This window comes from Glycine soja, chromosome 4 (genome assembly GCF_004193775.1).
Source record: "Glycine soja cultivar W05 chromosome 4, ASM419377v2, whole genome shotgun sequence".
NCBI classification, from domain to species: domain Eukaryota; kingdom Viridiplantae; phylum Streptophyta; class Magnoliopsida; order Fabales; family Fabaceae; genus Glycine; species Glycine soja.
The window spans coordinates 49,146,424-49,159,523 of NC_041005.1; the positions used below are offsets into that span (position 1 = coordinate 49,146,424).

At 29.0% G+C, this 13,100-nt stretch overlaps 1 protein-coding gene across 1 annotated transcript; it reads right to left on the bottom strand.

Annotated features, from left to right (window-relative positions):
- Window positions 1-7,655: 7,655 nt before the first annotated feature.
- Window positions 7,656-11,618, bottom strand: LOC114410203 (chloroplastic import inner membrane translocase subunit HP30-2-like). Its single transcript, XM_028374047.1, has 6 exons — window positions 11,215-11,618; window positions 10,963-11,078; window positions 8,661-8,787; window positions 8,200-8,348; window positions 8,055-8,117; window positions 7,656-7,969 (listed from the first exon to the last, which is right to left on the bottom strand). Exons 1-6 carry the CDS (start codon window positions 11,500-11,502, stop codon window positions 7,930-7,932), a joined length of 783 nt encoding a protein of 260 aa, XP_028229848.1. The 5' UTR covers window positions 11,503-11,618; the 3' UTR covers window positions 7,656-7,929.
- Window positions 11,619-13,100: the final 1,482 nt, after the last annotated feature.

Below are 13,100 nucleotides of genomic sequence, written 5' to 3' on the forward strand. Positions count from 1 at the left end.
AATATAAATTTCTTTTCTCAATAGCAATATCTTTATTTTTAAAAATAAATTTAAATCTTTGATATTATAATACTTAGAACTTAAAATATTTTTAAGAGTAATACAACATTCATCTCAATTGATATTCGTTCAAAGTTTTCAATTGTTCAATTAATGCAAATTTAAAATTACAATCTTACTAATAAAAATAATAACATGTAATAAATTTAATGTAATATTATTATGATTTAATCACATATCACCATTTAAATTACATAAAGATAATTATTTTAAAAGTTAATAAATTTAATATATATTTTAAATTATGATTGATTGATTAGGTAAAAAAATTTAAACTACTTGTATATAACAATTTTTCTCATATACAATATAACATATAATAATTTAAATTAATAATTGATATATATATTTATAAAAAGTATACAAAATTTTAAGCCTTAAATAATTTGAGGCTTAAGACAACCTAAATGGTCTTGTTGTTGTCACGGGGATTGGCACGCGTCGAATCTCTCTTTTTGGAGTAAAATTCCTCCATTGTAGAAGACTAGAATATGAATGAAGAATTGAGAAAGTCTTGTTTGATCTAGACGACCCAAAATCACCGTCGTGGGAATCTCTTTTTAGAAATTTCCTTGACCATCAGAAGATTTACAAGATAATTTTCTTCTTTTTTTTATAAAAATAAGAAAATAAATTCATGACCCTCTTTCAATTCTCGAAGTCAATTTAACCAACCGATGAGTTAATTATCCGTCGTCTTAGCAGAAGAAAAGAGTGGGTCCATTCTCATTTGATTTACCTCTTCAGATGTATTTTGTTTGTAACATTTTAAAGTTGCGTGTCAATCTTATAGCTATAAGCTATGTCATTGCCATACTTTTCAATTGTAAGATATGTAAAGTTCTGAAAAATAAAATACTCGTTAAACCAATGTGAAAACTAACCTTATGCTAGTATCCATTGGCTCGAGTTTCGTAATAATATGTGCTAGATTTTGAAACTTTGGCGGATAATTTATAACACTTGTAAAATAAATATTTAATTGTTCATTAGATTCTGCAATCCCGCGACATCACAACATGAATTCTTGGATTTGTTATTTACACTCTTTGTTTTATATTTTTTTATTTTTTATGAAACTCCTTGCACACTAAAAATAAAATGTCCTGAATTTTTTTTTTTGGACTTAGCTAGGTGACTTCTTGTGGCTCTGCTATTATCTTGGTTGGATGTAATGTTTTGCTTTTAAAAATAAAATAAAAAAACATAAGTGAAGAAAGCAGTATAATATCATCTCTCAGGAGAAAATGTAATTTATTCTAAAATGTATTAAGAATAACATTGTACAAAGATAATAAATTACAAGTTATAAGCTTATCTGAAAGCTTATAATTTATAAACTACTAAAATAGGACAATTTATCAAACACTTGAATTTAACCTAACAAATTAAAAAACTAATTAAATAAGCTATGAACTAGTTTAATGTGATGTCAAACACACTCATTAGTAAAAAATGATCTCTTGCACTATTATTATTTGACTAAATTATTCTTAATTATTTTAGTTCATAAATAACAAATATTAAGAATTATCTCTTTCTCTCGAAGTATATTGTCTTACCCTACTAGCTAGCTAGTTATAAACAGACAACAAAACAGTAATATACATCCAAATATTTAAAAATCACATCGTACTTTTCATACCATATCATAATCTTTTTTGCAACCATAATTGGTGGAGGTAAGCTTTTTAAAATGTAATAGTTTTAGTGACTTGGAGAGTGAATGGATACCAAAAAAAGTAGTACAACTTGGTGAGTTGTGACCATTGGCGCAAGCGAAAAGTCAGGCTTGCACATGAGTCATAAGTGAGTGAGATACATCAATGGTAGACCCACACATAAATGGCGTCCAAGTATTTGGCAACCACACAAAACACGTTAGCAAATAGCAATAATTTATAATGGTCATTTGCAACCCGAGGGAGGCAAGACTTTCATTTTAGTAGGTGTTGCTATTGGACATTTTTATTCAAACCAATTCAAATTATTTTCTCTCTTATATTATAATTATAGTCTAATATTTTAGTTTTTCAACCTAATATTAATTATTTTTTATAATATTAATGATAAATAATAAAATTTATAAATAAATTAACGACAATATAATGTTACTTTGAAAATTTGTTATTCTCTTTTATTTATTTATTATTATTTTTATACAATTTAGGACAACAATTATTTTAAAATAAATAAATGATTGATTTAAATTGTTTTTCTTTGTAATAATAACTTGAAATAAACCAATTAACCTGATCATAAGTTTGTAATTTTAAAATTTAGATAGACCTGTGAATCCAACCAATTCAATTTTTGTCTTTCATTTGGCTTTAAAGTTAAACCCATGATTATCCATATGTTTTACTATAAAAATAATTAAGTAAGAAATTATAATATTTCTTTGAAGTTTCTTGATCTTGGCATATGAATTCGTACTTTTTAACTTTTTAATAGGAATCAATTTTTGTAATGTTTTTTAAATAATCAAGAGAGTTAATAAATGTATAATGAGTATTGGTGTATTATTTTCTAAATAATTAACAAAATTAGTGTAAAAAAATCAAAAGAAATATAACAATTTTTTTAAAAAAATAAGTAGGTTCTGAACTGATTAATTTTTTTTAAATAGATCCTTAAATTATTTTTTTAATTAGGTAATTGATTTTATTAAAAAATGTGAGTCTTTAGAAATTTTAAAACCGCTATAAATTGTCTTCTTTTTTTTTTACAGTTTCAAACCCAAGTCTAGACTCTAGAGACTTACTTTTTTTTTTTTAGTTTCAAAACTCAATTAAAAAATTTAATTTAAGAATCTATTTAAACATTTACAAATAATTCAGGTACCTACTTAATAATTTGATAAATGATCGTATAATTTAATATAAGAAAAATGTAGAACCAAGCATAATTCACAACCCAAATGCCCAAAGTTAATATTACACATCACAAAGGAGAGTTAAATGTATGCTATTAGCATGCTTAATTTGCTTTAATCCATGGAAATATATAGTTTTTAAGGTTCGCTTTATTTTTTTAATTAGAATAAATTTAGTATAAACGAGTTAATGTAAATACATATTTAATGTGTATTTAACAAGACAAAGGAGTTTATTTTAAATTTATTTTACTAGATTAAAATTTATTTGGTTAAAATTTGAATTCTACATGCTCAAATAATTAAATACATTCCTTTACATTATTTTATATTTATAAGTTGGTTAAGGATTAAATGTATCAAATACTTTTAATTAATTCAATCACTTAACTTATCTCAATTTATTAGCTGGTCTGCTAATTTCACTGTACACACCCTTATCTGCTAATTATACGATACAAACCATTATTCTCCTCTTCAAACTACTCTATCCATCATCGCAATTTGCAGAGGATTTGTCTGTCTATTTAGGAGTTATTTTCTTTGGGATGATTATTATCGTTGCTTTGTTTTGGCATTTGATGTACTTGTCTTGTTGCGATATCCAGCTTAGTTGCGTCTCTTATCAGTTTATTATTGAAGATAAATTAGTTTTTTAGCTTTCCACTCTATATTTAAAATGACATATAAGTTCATTTACTTAATATGGCTACAAATGCCCTGGGTTTTTATTGCCCTGAGTTCTCAAATGTGGAAACCCCAAATTTGAAATATACATTTGAAATTTTCCAATTTTTATCATCCCACTCACAACATTGATAATGACCAAATATTCATTATATGCAGGGCCCTGTCTACAATATTTAGGGCCTAAGACAAAACCTTTAAAGAGACTAAATTATAATATTAATCATAAATTTTTATATTAATTTTTTAGCTTTCTAAATCCCAAGATAAACACAAAAATTGAAAGAGAAAATGTTGCAAATTAAGTAAATAAAAGGAAATGATGAAATGATAAAACCAAATATAATGAAAAGAATTATCTACTGTAAAATACATGTTGATATCATCTAAAGCAATAATGTTATATCAGTTTCAGTCAATTTTCATGTCTAGAAAATAATTCAAAAATGAATAAAAATAGAGAGAAAAGAATGAGATAGTGAAGAGAATTTGAAAAGAAAAATAAAATTTTGGAAGTGTTTATAATAGTTTGAGTTTTTAAAAAAACATAAAAAATATGCTGACTGTGGAAACATGTGTCTTGCACTTTGTTTGGAGCATAGGAATGAAGGATGGAGGGATGTAGAAAACACTAGTTCTCTTCCTCCACTCGATCCATTGGTATGTTTTTAGACAGAAAGGATGAAAGCATTCGAATGTTTTTTTTTATAAGTCAATACAATAGAAGTAATTATAATAGGGTTAAAATATGTTTGTCATTATAAATACTCAAATTTTATATTTGTATCCTAATAAATACTCAGCATATGTATCTTTGATTTTTTTTCCTGGTGGTTTTTAATGTGATGGCTTCTGAGGGGGCCTAGGCTCATTTACTTCAAATAAAAAAAAAAAAACCAAAACAACTGCAAACAGAGACCGTTACATAATACCCAATCATGACTGCATAATCCTAGATCAGCAATAACACCAAGTTGGATCGTGAATCCACCCCATACTCAGCCTTCCATATTACTTAGACATAGATCTGAACTATTAATCCATTCAAACATAGAATAGGAAAATCCTTTGACATTGGTCTTCAGCCACATCCATGTTTTGATTCTTATGCTTTCCAACAAATCTTCAGAAGCCAAAATCCTATGTCTAAAAACAATTTTATTTCTAAAGTTCCATATGCAACACATGATGGCAACCCATACAACCTTCCACGCAGTAGCTTGTGCTTTACCTTTCCCAACCACGTTATGCTGACAGAAGTGTGAGATAGTATCCTGCGGCAAAACAACCTGAACCTGTAGGCCCATCCAAGAATAACAATATGACAAATGCTAACAGCGTGTTATGTTTTTATTGGAATGCTAAAATTTGAACTATCCATGACCATTTTTGTGTTCTATAATTTTCATAATTAATATTTTTTTTAATTCTTTAATCAATGTTCTAAGCTTAGCAAACCCTAATAATATTTCCATATTTGATCAGTTATACAGCAAGAGAAGAATAAATGTCCCGCAATTTCTGCTTCCTTATTACACAGAAGGCAATTATAGTTATTACCTTGCGGTCTAAGGTCCATAATGTTGATGTATAAATTAGTCCCTCTTAGGTAGTAGCATCTTAACCAACACCCATTTTCTAATTGAGTGCATTTTGAATTCCATGAGTAAAGAATCCTTTTGAGGATAGTTTTTGGATAACTACACCAATATGTGCACTAAACGGATTAGTAGACCATACCTTTTTGGAAACTGGTTTTAAAAGGAGTCGTAGAAGAAATTTGGGTGTTTTGCTCATTCCTGATATTTCCAAATAAAGCATAAATTGTTAGATCGTAGTTACACGATTCTTTTAGTTAAAGTACAGAAAATTGAAGACATATGAATGGAGGTTTTACAATTTACACTGTTCGATTTGTGTTGAATATTTTGGGTTATTTTTACAAATAAAATACCAATATGGATGTGTAAACTACAATAAATTTACACGAGTCTTTTTTGACTGCTGATGGATTAAAATTACTAGTTTGACTAACAGATTTAAGAAGGATAAGTCACTTATTATATTTTTCTTTTAAATATGGCACGTACCAATATGTCATGTTCTCATAAATTTACTAGTCAAATTAATAATTTTGACTCGATCAATTATATTAAAATAAATTTATTGATATTTTGTTTATAAAAATGTCCCAAAATGATCAATTAACATTTGACATATAAGAAAATTAAAAATGCTTTTTTTTATTCATTGTTTAAAGACAACGAAGGTGGTTGCATTTACACAAGTTAAACAGTGCACAATAAATGTTAGATGAATGAAAAACCTACTAGGATTGGCCTAGCAGTGGAGTTGTACAAACAAAAAAATGCACGAGAATTTATATTCAATCTGTATTGTTGTTGTACAAACAAAAAAATCCTAGATGAATGAAAGTAGCACATTCAATTTTTTTTACTGCTAGACTGTTAGAAACATTGGATATGAGTGAATTTGTAAATTTTGCTCAATATAATAAGAGAAAAAGGATTTTGTACTGTATACTCATCTAATTATAATTTATCATATATAATAAGTTTGTTGACTTTTAGAATAATCATCTTAAAATAATTTAAACATGTAGATTTGTGATTGAGTATTAAACCAATATAATTAAAAAATAAAAAGTTGTTTGATTATTCTCCAAGTTAGAACCATTGTGATATAGATAGCTGGCTTCTCTGAAAATCTGTTTAAAAGTTTTGAACCATGGGATCTCTTAGAACTGCACAATCCTTCCCAGCGTTTGTTACAGGCTTACAGACAATCCCCAAAATTGCGATGTGATGGTCCTCCACTAAAATGACATGTTGGCCTTCTTTTGTCCTTCCCTTGTTTTTAAATGACCTGACTCAAGAACCATTTTTTTTATTTGATTCTGGAAGGGTCGACTCAAGAACCATATTGTTGCATACACACGACCGTTGTATAATTCAGACAATTCACACATCTGAGTTATCCATAAAATAGAACACGATGGAAAAACAGTTCCTATCTATTGTAATTTGTTTGTGAATCAAATGGACAGAGTTGTAATTTGTATAATTTTTTAAAGTAGTAGATGTTACTGAGAAAAAAAAAGCTCAATGACATGAAACTTCGAATTTTCACTATCCATGTTTGGGATAAAGCTTGTCTACAACACAAGAATAAAAGTTTGTCAATAACAAACAACACTGTAATTTGTGTGTAAATCAAATGACACGGAGTTGTAATTTGTGTAGTATTTTTCAAAAAAGCAGTACAATACAAGAAGTCAAGAATAAAAGCTCAATAATTCTCTTTTTTTATTTCGGTTCTATCCCGCGAAAAACAAAAAAAAATACAACACAAAAAAGGAGAGTTTAGTGACTATAAAAATCACCGTTAAATTATTATAAAAATTAACAAATTTATTATATGCATAATAATTTATAATTATTTGATAATATAAAATAAGTAAATAACTTATTTTCTCCTAAAAGTATGATCATAGATTACATTATTCTATTCAGTAATCCTACATATCAATTAGTAAGTAACAGATAACACAGTTTTTAATACATTGGAATTAATAACAATATCTAACACAGAAAAAAAAGAACTGTAGTTTTGGCCCAACCAACTGTACCGTTCCTTAACATGCATCAAACAATTCTATTATCTTACGCCCATTGGGGTTCTTCAGATAACATTGTACCTTTTACACATAAAATTAATTTATCTAAATTTAAATATACGATTAAATTTACACTCAAACCTTTGAAAATGGACCAAAAGTCAACGACAGACATGAAAAAGATTAATTACTTATCAAATAGAAACCTCATATACTTAGTTATAAAAAAAAAAAACATTTGAGAATAGTAAATTACTTATCATTCACTTCCACAAACGATTCAGGCGCTATTGTTAAAAGCAAATCACTCCCAATAATAATAGCGGCGCAAGTCTTCTTCTTCCGTTCCGATTAGCATTATCTATGGAACGAATCATTGACTGAACTAATGAAATCAAACGGTAACAATTCCTCCACAAGGAAGCAATAACTTTTCTTATTTTAGAGTGAACAAATTCATGCTCCCTAAATTTACTTTCAAGCCATTTACGTTTCATGGCACAACTAAAATATAACTGATTGGTTAACCAAATTGTATCAAGTATTCTGCAACAACAATTGAACAGAGCTAACAAACAAAAAAAGACAAAATTCATTTGGAACACAAACTTCCTACTATCCATTTTTCAATGGATTTCAAAGTTCAAAGGCAGCAAACTCTTCATATCAGTCACTTTCGGCGTCCTCGCTTCTCTTTCAAATCCGCGTCCCTGAAACCAGACTTCAGTATCAAAGCGTATGGAAAATAAAGGATATGGTATATGATAAATATAAAGCAGAACTCCTAACTCCTACCTCTGGATATGGTCAAGAATCAAAAGCCTAGGTCCAGGAGGAATCCTGACATCTCTGAGAGCACTGAAACACAACATAGAGAAACAAAATACATGGTAAACAAAATATATGGGAAAAAACTGACAAAAAAAATTGAACTTCCTACCTGTCTGTGAGTAAAGGCAGAGTGTTGTCTGTTAACAAGCCTTTCTTGAAATTCTTTTCGTAACTCTGAAGGCCAAGATTGTTCAACATATGTCTTGTTTTAGCATAGTGAGTATCTTCAGCAGGTGGGTTAGAAAACTTTTGTCCTATCTGCGTAATTAATGAATAATTGAAGACATGCCACTTATGGGACACCAAATTATAAAACTCGCATTACTTATGAAGAACAATAAGTCATGTTCAAAATTTTAAACCATAGCTAATATTAGAAGCCCAACAAGGATTACCCCAAGATTTTTTTTTAATAAATGATACCAATAAACAGTAAGACACTTTCCCTTGGTATGTTACCAAAATGGAAAGCGGAACAATCATTGTTCTCACTGATCACAAATGAAGGCACAAAATAACAAGTGACTACAAAAACTGTGAAAGAGACATTAGCTTTTCCTTCATGCCTACCTGGAAAAGTCCACCTTGAACAAGTGCAAAGAAAAGTCCAGAAGTGACTGCATTTGTTGCTTGATTTGGTCCACCCATGCCACTTACTAATGAAAACATGGCCCCTGAACCAAAAGCTGCCGCCATGCTGCAATAGATAATTTAGTGGATTCTCAAAAGTAAGTCAAGTTTAATTGCTATATACCAAACATTGGTTGTAACAACGTAATAGCAAACCAAGATACTGAGCAGACCATTACAAAATAGGAATTAAGAAATGAACAAAAGCTTTCATTGGGCATAATTCAGTCACACATGATCCATAAACATTAAAGCCCACAGGAGCCATTTCATTTGCTGTAATCATCAATACATGCTGGACACTTGGACATATTCTCAGAACACTGGCAACTGGAAGACCCTTCAATGACTTTCAAGTTTCAAACCAGAGGTTGAATTTTCAGAGGCCACATCTTAAAACTAGAATATGTTTTGATACCTCTGAATTTGCATTCATTTGAGCAGCATGGCAAGTTGACAGCTTTAAGTAACTGTTAGAATATCTAGAAAATATCTCAATATTTTAAAGTATCTTAAATGAACACTTAGTAGGGGGTTCTAGATTTTCTTATATTTCCTCATTTTTTTCCTATAAATTCAGGGTTAGTAGTCTTATTCTATTAGTGGTTTTGAGCATTTACTAGTAAAGTACTTGTCCCAAGTATCTAGTATAAATAGGACAATGGAGTCAGCATTATGTAACACATTATTTCACATCATATCAATCATATTCAGAGTTTTTGACAATAGATATCTCCATCAACTTATGCAATTTTTGTTTAGCTTACACAAAGTAAAAGAAATATAGACCTCATTCTGAAAATAAAACTATTTTCACAAGGAAGATCACAGCTAAAGGGAAGACAACAGATATTAATTAATTATATAAAAAAATTTCATAAACTTTTTTTCTATTTTTAAATGTTTAAAATGTTTTGTTTATCCTTATAGATCCTGCAGATAACAAAAAATATAGCAGGTAAGATCACAGTAAAAGAGGAAAACTACATATATAATATACTCATACTTCATTGCATAAAACCTTTTATTCTACTATTTCTTTTACTTCTCTTTATTTTTCACAAATATTTTCTTTTGATAAAAATAATTATATGAAGGAATAAATTCTCAACTTTCCCTTCAGCGAAAAAAAAAAATTATCAACTTTATTACTAGTGATTTCACTAGTGTGAGAACTCCAGAAGTTCAAACTAAGGACTTAAGTCCTTGTTTAATCAGTCTAGAATGTACTTACGACAAACATACAAAAGATTATTCCAAAATGCATGTTTTTTGTGGATGATTTAGTTTTGATTGAGAAATCAAGGAAAGCAATTAACTCTAAACTTGAACTTTGGGGACAGTCTTTGGAAATAAAGGGTTTTCACTTAAGTAAAAGTAAGACAAAGTATATAATTTTAATTTTAACAAGAGACGAGAAAACGACTTAGAAGTAAAAATGGGAAGTGTCATACCACATGATTCTAAGTTTACATTTGGGATCAATGTAACAAAATGATAGAGAAATTAATGAGGATATCCCACAAAGGATACAAGTGAGATGGTTAAAATGGAGAAAGGCATTGGCGGTTATTTGTAATTGCAAAGTCTCTCAAGTACTACCATAGGTTTGATTATACTCTATGGTAATGAATATTGGCTTTAAAGTGTCAAGACAAAAAAGGTGGGAGTAATAGAAATGAGAATGATAAGATGGATGTGCAACCACAAGAGAAAGAACATGATACAAAATGATTATATATGGAGATATTTATATGACATCAATTGAGGAAAAAATGACAAAAAAAATTAGCTAACGTGGTTTAGAAACATACATGGAACTGGAAGGCCGCTAAAAGTACCAGTGAGGAGTGTAGATTACATGAAATTTAGTCTTGTAGAAAAAAGGAAAGGGAGACCAAGAAGGAGTTGTTAAAAAGAATCTCATGGTGAATAATTACATTCTTTCCATGGTTTTTTGTAGCTGTATTACCAGTGATTCTAAAATGATTAAAGTGTGAGTAAGATTTTACAGCAAGGTGGCTCAAAATGATTCCAAGTTACGATCCATCTACAGCACTACTTCATCCATATATACATAGACCTTTGTATCCTATAATCATCTAGGGTAGGAACTGCACATATCTAATATATAAATTACAAAAACAATTGGAGTTAGAAAAAACAAGGGTAAAAAGTTTGGAAAACTCAACCGATGATAGAAAGAAAAAAAAAGTTGGATCATTTGAGGCATAAAGCTCACCTGGACTGGACATCTTCCTTGCCCCTTATCCTTTTCAAGACACAGGAAATCCCAGCGTTCACTCCCGTCATCACAGCAAAGTTTCGCGCCTGAACTAAAGGGCCTCCAGCTAGAGCCTACATAATAATATTAAACAAAACCAAAAATTACACAAACAAAGAAACCCTAAGATTTTTGTCTCACACATATTAATTAAAACTATTAACCTAATTGGAATAATAACAAAATAAAAAAAAAGAGTAGAAAGAATACCTGAGCTTGTTTAAGAGAGGCCATGGCTTGGGGGTTGAGAGAGGCGTTGGGCGGAGGGGTGGGGAAGGTGGAGGAGGCGTCGGCGGTGAGGGTGCCCATGAAGGCGCCGATAGCGGCGCCCTGGGCGGCGCTGGTGGTGGTGACGACGACGGCCTCGACGGGGAGGGACTGCTTGGAGAGCCAGAGGCGGAAGCCAGTCTCCAACTCCTTGAAGCGCGCTTGGATTTGCTCTATGGGGTTCTGACTCTGAGACGTCACCATAATTCCTTGCTTCCCAGCTTGTTCCATTCAAAGAAAAGCAAAGAAGGGGATATTACTCTATTTCGTTTTGTTTTTATAACGTTGTCTTCTATATCGTTGTTCTTTTTTTATAGTCGTCAAATTAGCTATGCAGTCCACAGTGTCACCCTATGAAACTACGAGCGGTGTCCCTTTTGTACTTTGCTACCAACTAAACACTAACCAGCCTCCTCCCCCTCCTCCTACTCTCAAATCTTTTTTTCTCCTAAATAAATTAATAACTTTGTTAATATTTTTATTAATCTTCTTTCCTTCAACATAAATATAAGATTTAGTTTTACAGAGTATAAAAAATGCAGCAGATAAAATGAAATAGTCCATATTAAAAAAAAAGTGAATATGAAATATATTTATCTTTTATATTGATATGTAAAGATTTATAATGATTGGTACTGTTATAATGTTTTATTTTGGTGAATTAGTACAATATTTATTTTGGATGATTTCTATTGTGACATAAATTATGATTAATAATCAATATCATTGTTATTATTATGTTTGTGAATATATTTTTTTAAGTGATTATTGTAATGATATGCTTGTAACGATAAAAAATGAAAAAATATTTATTCTAAAATTATATTTTATCTTTAAATGAAACAAAAATTCAAGTATGACAAATTAGTTCAATAAAAACATATTAATATTTAGGTCTAATAAAAAAAATAACATCTGACATTTAGGTCAAGTAAAACTACTTACATTTTCATCCCATAAAAAAATATTAACATTTTTGTCAAACAAAAAATGACTGACATTAATGTGCAAAAATGATATCTTAATGAAAATTTTCATCTAATTTAGTGAACATAACAACGTTGACAATGATTTCAGTGACAAATTTACTATTATGTGTTATGTAGATTATTTAAGAAAGTTAAGAACCAAATATATTTATAGTATTTTTTACACTTTTAATAACTAAAATTTATATTTTCATCTTAGAAAAATAAGATAGTTGCACGTGTATAAAAATTTAGGTACCGACCAAATTGTTTGTTTATTAAATTGAATTCTTACAAGTTGATAATAATTTTCATATCATATTATCAGATATCATATTATCAGGTGATAATATTAGAGAAACTTTATTTTATTTCTAAAATATTTTTACTCTCCCAATTTTTAACAAAAAAATAGTACAAATAAATTGTATAATTATTATATCGGTTTAGTTCATAAAATTTGTGTTAAAAAATAAGATTTTTTTTATACACAATCAATATTTTGCACAAATACTTAATTATTTTTTTTATACAATAATGACAATGAAATTGAAGTTTAGTACTTATGCATCTATCCTACCACTAATGGCTTAATTTTCTTAATTTAAATCAACAAATCCATTATTAAGGCAAAATATTAAGCAAAATCAACTCCAATTATTTTATTTGATTTAGGTTGTTATATTTGTTGGGTAAATGATTTAGGTTATTACATGTGTGGTCTGATTAGGTCATTTTTTTATTAAGAATTTTTAATTTAATTGTTGAATAGTGTATGTGAATTATTATAAATCTTCTTATATATGTGTGTTTGATTTTCACAAATAAAACATAAATTAGGTTACTTTTGGTTTAAATATA

Excerpts from the sequence above, each read along its gene's own strand:
- LOC114410203 (XM_028374047.1), bottom strand. The coding sequence starts at position 11,502 with ATGGAACAAGCTGGGAAGCAAGGAATTATGGTGACGTCTCAGAGTCAG. Across the intron at positions 8,788-10,962 it reads AAGGAAGATGTCCAGTCCAG|CATGGCGGCAGCTTTTGGTT; the intron begins GTGAGCTTTATG and ends TATCTATTGCAG. Across the intron at positions 7,970-8,054 it reads ATTCTTGACCATATCCAGAG|GGACGCGGATTTGAAAGAGA; the intron begins GTAGGAGTTAGG and ends GTCTGGTTTCAG.